At 38.3% G+C, this 9,781-nt stretch overlaps 1 protein-coding gene across 1 annotated transcript; it reads right to left on the minus strand.

Moving 5' to 3' along the window:
* Positions 1-1,170: 1,170 nt before the first annotated feature.
* Positions 1,171-9,390, minus strand: LOC137879514 (phosphatidylinositol 5-phosphate 4-kinase type-2 gamma-like). Its single transcript, XM_068720278.1, has 10 exons — positions 9,241-9,390; positions 9,050-9,147; positions 7,833-7,929; positions 6,798-6,947; positions 5,207-5,353; positions 4,887-4,925; positions 2,555-2,668; positions 2,214-2,469; positions 1,963-2,066; positions 1,171-1,812 (listed from the first exon to the last, which is right to left on the minus strand). The coding sequence occupies exons 1-10, from the start codon at positions 9,388-9,390 to the stop codon at positions 1,732-1,734; spliced, it is 1,236 nt and encodes a 411-aa protein (XP_068576379.1). The 3' UTR covers positions 1,171-1,731.
* Between the last annotated feature and the right edge of the window lie 391 nt (positions 9,391-9,781).

Raw genomic sequence — 9,781 nt, forward strand, 5'->3', positions numbered from 1 at the left:
CAATACGACCGTTATGTATTTTTACCTAAACTACTGTCTATGTTTCTAAACAGAATTTTGTCAGCGGCAAGGGAGTGTGACTACATTCACCGCTCAGGACGCCATTACTCCTTTACTCAAATAGTTATATATAGCTATATATTAATCCAGGAGACTAGAAAGAGCTGTGTCCCTGGTACACATTTGACGGGTGATCGCTCACCAAGTAAAGTTAGACGGACAGAGTGGTAAATACAAAAGAACATTAGAAGGACAGGCTAGTGTTGCTGACCACAATATTCACTACAATATGAACAATATTAACTAATAAAAGGCCTTTTGGACTTATTTTAGAGTTATTCTACATGCTTGTCCCTCCTCTGCCTGTTTGTCCTCTCCGTTATTAAGAGTGAAATCCTCATGATAATCCCAGAAGAAGATTCAGGAATCTGTGCCAGGAGGACTGGGACAGGGGAGAGGAACTAATAAGGACAAAAATGAATGCTTTACCACTGAGAATACATTTAAGGAAAACACATGCACTGCCATAAATCACAATTTGTTAAACTCACATTCACATGCTAGAGTTACACCAATCATAACTCTGTGATTCCTCTGATATTTCACTCAGGTGGGTACATTATGTTGCTAAACTGTTGATCAAATAAGGGCTACAACATGATGCTGGATCCAAGCTACACCATTTTGACATAAAAGCTCTTTGATCAACTTACAGTTTAATAATTTGTGTGCCATGGTACCGTTGATGCAAGTGTGTGCAGCTTCAACTGAAGCATTGCACTGTTATGTAGCACAATACATACTGAACACTAAGCTGAGTGTAGCCCTTCAGCACAACTGGACATGTGCAAGTAAATCTTTTCAGTTTCAGTCTTTCAAAACACAAACATCAAGCTATTTGTACTTCATTCAATTTTAACTAATTAATTTACAGATAATGGCAAATGTGTATTTCTTTAGTGATAAGGGAAACAAAAAAATGTACTCTTTGTGAAAACAGGTTTTAATAACACATAATCATCATATCATAACTGATGATACATTCACTGATAAACAACATTTCTAATTGATTTATATATATTCATGTATCACTTACCTGCTAGATTGTTAAATATCAATTAATTCTCAATCTAACATATTTTCCCATTAATGGAATCTGTCAGTATTTACCAGCTGGTATCTCATTCACATTGATATGTTGGTGCTATTTATTTCAAATCTGCATTTGGCAACATCAGTCTTAACAGCCTAATTTACACATTGCTGATTAATAGGAGATGAACATTGTATTGTTCATAATTTAGACCCTGTAGATTTGTCCTCATTATTCTAGTGTTGTCAAGTGTTGTCACTGGTGGGAAAAGAAGGAGTAATAAATTAATATTCAAGAGCAAATCATAAATATTTCTCCCAACCAGCAGCAATTGAGACTTGCAACAAATTTAATGTGTTGAGGAAATGTGTTTTTCTCATCATCTCTGCCTCCCACTGAGTTCGGGGGTGGAGTATTGCCAAAACTGAAAACAAGTGAAAACAAAAGAAAATCCATTAACAAGACTTTTTTCTCCTCTCTGCAAATTCCAGCTCTTCATTCAAACTAAAAGCACAGTGAAGGCAATTTTAGAGATTAACACTACATTTTAAGTGCTTCTAAATGTTTGTTTGATATTACACAAGTATTGCATCGTGTACCCCTCTTGTATTAAATGATGATGGGACTGAATCATTGAACTAGGCAAAGATCTTTGTGATGAACTCCCGGAAACGTTTAGCGTACTGCTCTGGATGAACAGTTGAGATTTCTGCTCCTGCCTGCAAACACACACACCCCCCCACACACACACACACAGTCGATTAGAGATAACTGAATATAAAATGAAAGCAACCCTTTACACTTTCAAGGACGGAGATGTAAAGACCACATATGCCAACCGATCCCTTTAAGGGCCGCTGGTTTCTCACCCCGTGTTTGACAGCCTTGGCAGCGTGAGCAGCTTTCTTCTTGGTGTCGTACTGTGTCAGCACGTCAATCAGACCCATAAAATACACCTCCCTCTGATGTGCACCTACATGGGAGTGATTCACAGCATATGGTGAGTGATATGAACATAGGATATTATCTGCTGAATCCCAGCAGGTTCAGGTGTAATACAGCACAGGGCTCTTATAACCTACTTAAATTCACCAGACGTCTCTCAGTTGTCAGGACTCACCTACAGCGCTCTGAATAGCGTACACATCCACATACGGGTCAAATTCTCCAGGACCCATTGGTTTGAAGGAGTTCATGTAGCCACCGATACCCTCAGGTGAGGTGGATCCTGGAGGGGGAGCCAAGCTGTTTTCATCCTCCTCTTCCTCTTCATAGGACGACTCCATCTCCTCCTCCTCCTCCTCCCTCTCAGCCCGCTCAACATCATGGATGCCCAGCAGCAGGCTGTAGTCCATGATCCTCATTCGCACCAGAAACTGCAGTAAGAGGACATGTACAAGTCCACAAATTATGTCAGATAAAAAACAACGCTTGCATGCTTCTTCAACAGTGTTTTCTTACCTCGATATCTCTGTTCAGCTTATCCACAATCTTTTCCTTCTCCTCGTCGCTTACATAAACTTTTTGCATCTTATTCCTGAAGTCTACATCTTTATATGTGGGCAGCTCCTTCACCTGGAAATGTAGAGTGAAGGTCATCAACTGTGCATTTGAATTTAGCCTAGTGATCACAATATTCATTAGTATTATTCTCAATAAATAAGGCAGATGCTATTATAGCTCAGGTGTCAGAAGCCAACAATGCTATTGCTAACAATTTGGGCACCATTACCTTACTATATGCTAACAATTTGACCCATTCATCCACCACCACCTACTCCCTACCTATACTTTGTCACGCTACTACTACTATTATTATTACCACTGCTACTAAATCGTTCTGCCAGAAATGGCTTTCTGGCAGAAAACATTTTGGCTAGCTAACTATTGCTAAATTTAGTAGCATATTCAACTTGGCCGGGTGTAAATAGCTGAATAGCTGCCATGTGACTATTTGTGTACTATCTCCCGGGTGCAAATACTACTAAAATGTTCCATCCTATTTCCAGTGACATAAAAGTCAAATAAAATTATTCTAAATTTTGTTTTCAGAATCAACACAGTTGGAAAGATGAAAGGTTTCCACAGCAGTGCAGTTATTTAAACTCCATCCATCCAACCAGCTATTTTTTAGTCTTTTCTTATCGGGGTCAAGCCAAACAGAGGGTTTGTAATGTTATTTAAAGTCTATTGCTAAGTGAGTTTTCTGTGAAGACATTTCTGAAAACACACATTTGTCCCAAACAATAACAATAATATACAATATAGAAAATGTGATTTCACACTGTGCCCTCAATCACATATTTGAATAAGTAAATTTATCCGGTTTGTTGTTAGAGATACAGCATTTCAAACTGAGGAAAACAGCATGTATATGTATATATATATATATATATATATATATATATATGTATACAGACACACATATATATACACACACACACACACACACACACGTATATATATACATATATATATATATATATATATATATATATATCGTATATGTTAAGTTATCCTTGTTAAGCTTGCAACAAAGAGGTATAGAGTTAATTTACTTTTCTCAGTTTACTAACAGTTCTAAGATCCCACTATAACTCTTACCAGGGTTTTAATGTTTCTAATTTTTGTTAAAAAATTACCATGGCACTGGTTCAAGAGGGTGCTAAAGTGGCATACACCTCAGTAAAAGCCAGTTTACTCTTCAGAAGAAAAAACAATTGGCATGTGAAAACAGTTGAGTTGACAATGTCTGAGTGGGAGTCACATTACAGGAAATGTAGGATCCAGCATTTTTATAGGAGTGCAGTACTAAATCACCGGAGTACGCCTTTAAAAATTGTTGACCAGAAAATCGTTTTAGTGTTTTAAGAAATACTGAACTTGGCAACATTTTTTACTTTAACAAGTAAAGCCATATATAGTAGCTGTGGCAGTATATAGTCGTTGTGTTGCCTAAACAAGTTCTGTACTGCAGGGGTGCAGGTGAACTGATCACTCGTGTTGCTGGACATTCGTAGGAAAACGCACAAAAAAAACCTTCTCTATCAGATATCAGATATCATACAGACCATTGCATGATGATACAGTGTCATTTGGACTACGCCCTTAGTTCGTAGAACTGGGGCCTTAATAAAGCCTTGAAATAAAAACTTGAGTAGCACAAGACAAACTGGTGAGTAGTACTAGGGCTAGATCGTAGGAGTCATATGGCCAAGTCTCCAATGGCTCCCAGTTGAGGACACATATCTTAAATGGCGGCGCAGCCAGTTAACTCGACAATAAAGTAGTTAGAAGAAGTTCATAATCACAATAGCAGAGCTAGAATAGCTAACCTGAACCTTTATAGATTCAAAACCATGATGGGTAAGATTTCTTTATCTATGCTGGTGCTACGTAGTGGAATAAACTGCCTACTCTATTAAGGAGGTGTAGAACCCACAAGCCTTCATGAAAAAGGTCAAACAGAGTCTGCGTCTTCAAATTAGGACATGGTTTAAAATCGGGATTACAAATTACACGTTTATGCCAATAAATGGATGGAAATAAGTTGATTTGTTGTGTTATCCCTGACAATGTATCCCTGTAATTGTACTGTATTGTATTTAAATGTTGCCAAATACACAAAACAAAAAAATCTCTCAAAGACAACACTCATGCTTGCTTGTTAGAGAAAGTCAAATCTCTCTGCATCCCTTTAGCAAATTGCCAATAATCAACACAGTTGTAGAGTTGCAGAAAGTACAGTTTAAGCAGAGCTTGTCATACAACCTTTACAATAATTTATTCTTACCTTCTCTTTAAAACTTGCTTCACGAGACACCAGGGACCCCTGAGGAGAGAAAAGAAATACCACAGAAACCATATTCAGACAGTACTTCACAAAACAAATGCTACAGTCACAAGCCGCTGAGAGTCGGTGAATGTCTTCACACATGATACATGAATAGCCATGATTCCAACCACCTGGTGGCAAAATGAGGTGAAGCAAGACAAAAAACGCAGCAGACGCTCTGACGCACCAGACTGCTGGAGTGTCATTAACAATAAGTTGTCCATACTGATTACAGTCTCTGAATGTTCATCTTGCTACACACCCCCTGCAGGGTTTACCTTGAGGTCATACTTCCTGTGTACGTGCAGTCTGTGGCTGAACATGTTCCTCATAACCAACAGGTATGTGTCCTCGCTCTCCACAGTGACTCTGTACATGGCCAGGAACTGAGGGAGCAGCGTACTGCCGTGACAGGTCACGATATGCTAGAAGGGAACAGCAGTGAATAGACAATGAATGATGGGAAAATAAAGGACACATCAACCCAGTGGTATGAGGCAGTGAATGTGCTCTTGTGCGAACATGCAAGTGATGCGATACACAGTTTTGCCAATGGTTTCACACCAAACAGATCTACTGGTGGCAGTAACACACTAAGAAAAGCTACAATGTGCCAGAAAAAGGCAGAACAGAAGACTGGGAGCAAGTCAACAGGGATGTAAGCAATGTTGGATTTAATCTGCTTTATTTCTTATGTGAAAGAAAATGCATGAAACACATTTGTGATACAAACAACGTGTTTTGGTGGGTAACACTGAATCTAAACATAACATTTGTTTGTTTAAAATAAAACGAGGGCTTCAGCTGTTGATTATTTAAGTAATGGAGTATTCTAGAAATTATTTTATAGATTAATCATGTAATCACATAAAATCAACATTCTTATTGCTTAAATTGCATGTAATAATATTATCCATCAAAACTAAACCCATTCAGTGCATTTAAGTGCCATATTACATTCTGGGTTTCAAGGCTCCAGACTAACTTCTGTCACCAACTGCCCAAAAAATAACCGTCCCAAACTATTTGCTTTGTGGTGGTTAAAGAAAGTCTGGATGTATAGAATTTGCATTGATGATTTTGAGTAATCAAGTTCCTTGAGTTCCTCAAAGAATCATTTCAGCCTTAAAGAGAACTCCACAGGGCACCATTACCTTACTATATTTTTCTGGAGGTTTCAATCATCTTTCATGGTCTTCAAGGGGGATTATCTACTCACTAACTGAGCAAATTTCAACCACTGATGAAGATCATGAGATCCATTTCAAGGCTCAAGAAAAAGTTCACCAGCGGACCTTGAGTTATAAGTCTTTTATGGGATAGGGTTTGTCTTCAAATATTTTTACTTTGCCATAAGCCTTTTTCACAGAAGACATTTTAACATTTTACAGTAGAAAAAGGAAATAATAGAAATAATGGCTACATTATATTTAGCCTCAGATTCAGGGTGCTGGTCCAAATAGTATTCTCTTTAGAGAGTGCAGTTTGCTCGTTTATAAATGTCAAGTAGAAACAGTCATCAGTGTGTGTCTTTGCTTTATTCAAAATATCTTAATAAACTCAAATTGAAATTTTAAAACGAGAGCTCTGATTGTGTATCATTACTTGTAGAAAAAAAACCTCTCTTTGATGTTGTAAAACCTTTGCCATGGCAACCAGGGTTATCACAGAAATAGTACATTTTCTCCTTGTATACAAAAGACGCAAAACAAGTTAATCATATGTGACTAATGAAGTGTATCCTCAGAATTTACTGCCTGGAGTTAATCACAGACTAGAAAATGGATTAACAAAGATAATGTTTGGTTAATGTTTGAAAGGACATTTAAACCTCCCACAGGTAAGCGGTTCACACTGTGTAAGTCCTACCTGGTGATACTCAGAGAGGATGTTGTGCATTCCCTCCACCTCCTCACTGGAGATTTCTTTTACTATCAAAGTGCGGTCGTATGATGTCAGCAGCAGCTTCACGCCTTGCCCCTCTTCGTCTTTTAGTGGAGGATAACGGGCCAGAGACACCTGTTGGTGAGAGAGAGGATGGCATCGCTGAGCAGTGACAACATGTGACATCAGCTGTACACATCTGTCCAGTGAAACCTTTTAAATCCATTACACCGGTGTCCTCTTTTCATTGAAACACACTCTCTAATGCAAACAGATGGGACATCTTGAAATATGCTACTGAAATAGTTAGAATAGGTTAAATGCAAAGGGTCAAATTTCATCATGTATCTGTATAACACATTTTTGTAATTCTTTTTTTTATCTTTGGTATATGACAGTACAGTGTTTCATTTTTTGGGAGACATTTCTTATTGCCAGTTGCATCCAAAACCACAATGAAAGGTACAAAGTAAAAAAACAAACATAGTAGCCATTTATTTCTGATATATCCAACACAAATTGTTATTTATTAAGCCTATCCAGTGCAGTATTAATGGTGTCCAATCATTTCTGTGTATTATTTTACATTGTGTAAAAGTAAGTTTAAATGTATATAATTGTGTTTGTATTATCATGCCAAAACCAAAAAAAGCATTTTTCTCGGATACATGCTTTGTTTCAAGACATTTGCTGCATCGTTCTTGTAGATGTGCAGAAATAAAACTTTTATCAGCACATATGCCTCACGTAGTAATTGTGTGGTAAGCAAATGTGCACTGAGCTGAACAGATGATGACACTCTGTCTGCCACCTGGCACATGCAAATATGACACAAAGAAATGCAAATTTAAAAGGGAGCGGCTCAGTACAAGCAGAAAATACAAAACACTGAAAAACCTTGGATCCTTTGTGTTTGTGAAAGTCTGCTTTTCATCAACATCGCTTTACAGGAAGTATCTTGTTTTCGTCCATGTTTTTTTTTGTGGCACAATCAAATTTGCGATGAGGTTATAGTTGTACCTGGTAATCTTGGTCCTCGATTCCAAAGTGCTCTCGCAGGTTTCTGAACACCTGTGGACAGTAGTCTTTGAATTTGAACTGTCCTGGAAGATTCTCTCTGAGGAACAAATACATGAAAGAAGAAGAACATTCTCATACTGCAACATTCCTGACACAGCATCTGATCAGCAAATGTAGTTGACTGGAACCACACAAGAGCTGCCAGTGCTTCATTACATCAAATTCTAAGAAATGTATCTCTCTTTCTCTCTTTTTTCTTGCAGCACAAGTATACAGTGCACAAAAATTGCATGTTCAAATCACTTCATCAAACATGATTAAATGCAGCAGAGATAGTAACCAATAATAAATTGTGTTTATTAATTAACAAATACAGTATATGTGTTTTCTATAATGACACTTGTGTGTTTAATGGCTTGGTGGTGTCAAACCTGCTGTTTTTTTTAACTGTCCAAACTGACAATTGCATCATTAGTTATGTTTAAACTATTTGCTTCTTAAGTTTTTTCCACATCAAGCAACATGACAAACATTCAAGTTAATCTCACCAGGTGACAGCTTTTTTAACTTGAGAAAACATATTTGATTGTTCCTCTGTTTATAAATCTGTACACAACCTGGATTCCTCTGTGGATTAAAGGATTATTGAAAGCCACTCAAGTTTTCTAGACTCCATCCGTATAAACTGAACCTCGGGGCAGACGGGGTGTATTGCACAGTTTTTATAAATAGATTTTAAAACAGGCTTTGTCTTATATTTTGTTTAACTGATGCTCATCCTCTGTGAGCCCCACAACGTTTTCTGTTTAATTTATCAATTTAGTGGTTTTATATCTTGTTTGTATGCACTTTATGAATGTTCTGCTGTTACACAACCACTGAAACAAATGCATTTCAAACTCATACAGTTTCCTTCTTTTACATCACCTAGACAAGTATGCACACTGCACACCACGGTCCAGGCAAGTTAAATTAATAGTTCTTTCATCTTTGTGGCTATTTATTATTAGTTATAATGGCTGTAGCCGTGGTAGTTTTAAAGGTATTGTTAGTGTAAAAAAAAACAGTATTGTTCTCTAAAGGGGAAGGGGGATGTAATTTCTGATAAGCACAGGCAGGCATATAAATCACAGGAGCCACAAAAGTGTGTGCAAATCACAGGGAGAAGGATGAAGGTTCCTACAATGAGACCGACAGAGTTGAGTGGAGAACAGTACTTGTTGAAGAGGTGGTTGCTGACTTTGATCTTGGTGCTAGCTTTGAAGTCGTCTGGAAGCAGCATGACAGGTACAGGCACATGGCTCAGGTCATTAATCTGCGCATGATTAATGGATGCACAGTTAATGAACATATTCACGCACAGGTATAAATCTATATAACACTCCCAGTAAGCAGCCCACGTACCTACCGAGTGATTGACTCCCCACATCAGCACGCTCAACACGGGGTCACTGCCTCGGAAAACCTCCACTTTCTGCTGCACAAAGTGCTTCTTCTTGGTTTTCCTTTTGTGCGCCAGAGTGTTCAAAGGGTTGGAGGTGGCACCGGGAGAAGACATCGCACTTTTCAACCGTATACCTCAGTCTGTGAGCAGGGTTTGACTTGTGGCGTCCTGTCTATGTAAAGTAGCCTGAAGTCCGCCTTGTAGGAGAACCTGCCGGCGCTGTGAACCGACTTAACACCTCCGGGTACGGAGACTGGTGGTCGAGTCTGTGCAGCAACAATGAAATCAAACACCGACAACCTCGGGACAAAACCAGCATTACAGTCGGGAAGATGAAACAATGTGCAGGCAAATTCTTTACTCGGCTCGTGAGTGTGAGAGGTGGAAAGTAACTAAGTATATTTACTCAAGTAGGCTAATTACACTTTTGAAATATGCTTGAGTATGTTGCTACTTAAGTAATAGATCAGAACACATCTTCCACCACTGGTCTTTATCTTGAGAT

This window comes from Cebidichthys violaceus, unplaced genomic scaffold, assembly GCF_023349555.1.
Source record: "Cebidichthys violaceus isolate CVI_PGR_0920_01 unplaced genomic scaffold, fCebVio1.0.p SCAF_25, whole genome shotgun sequence".
In the NCBI taxonomy this organism is placed as follows: Eukaryota; Metazoa; Chordata; class Actinopteri; order Perciformes; family Stichaeidae; genus Cebidichthys; species Cebidichthys violaceus.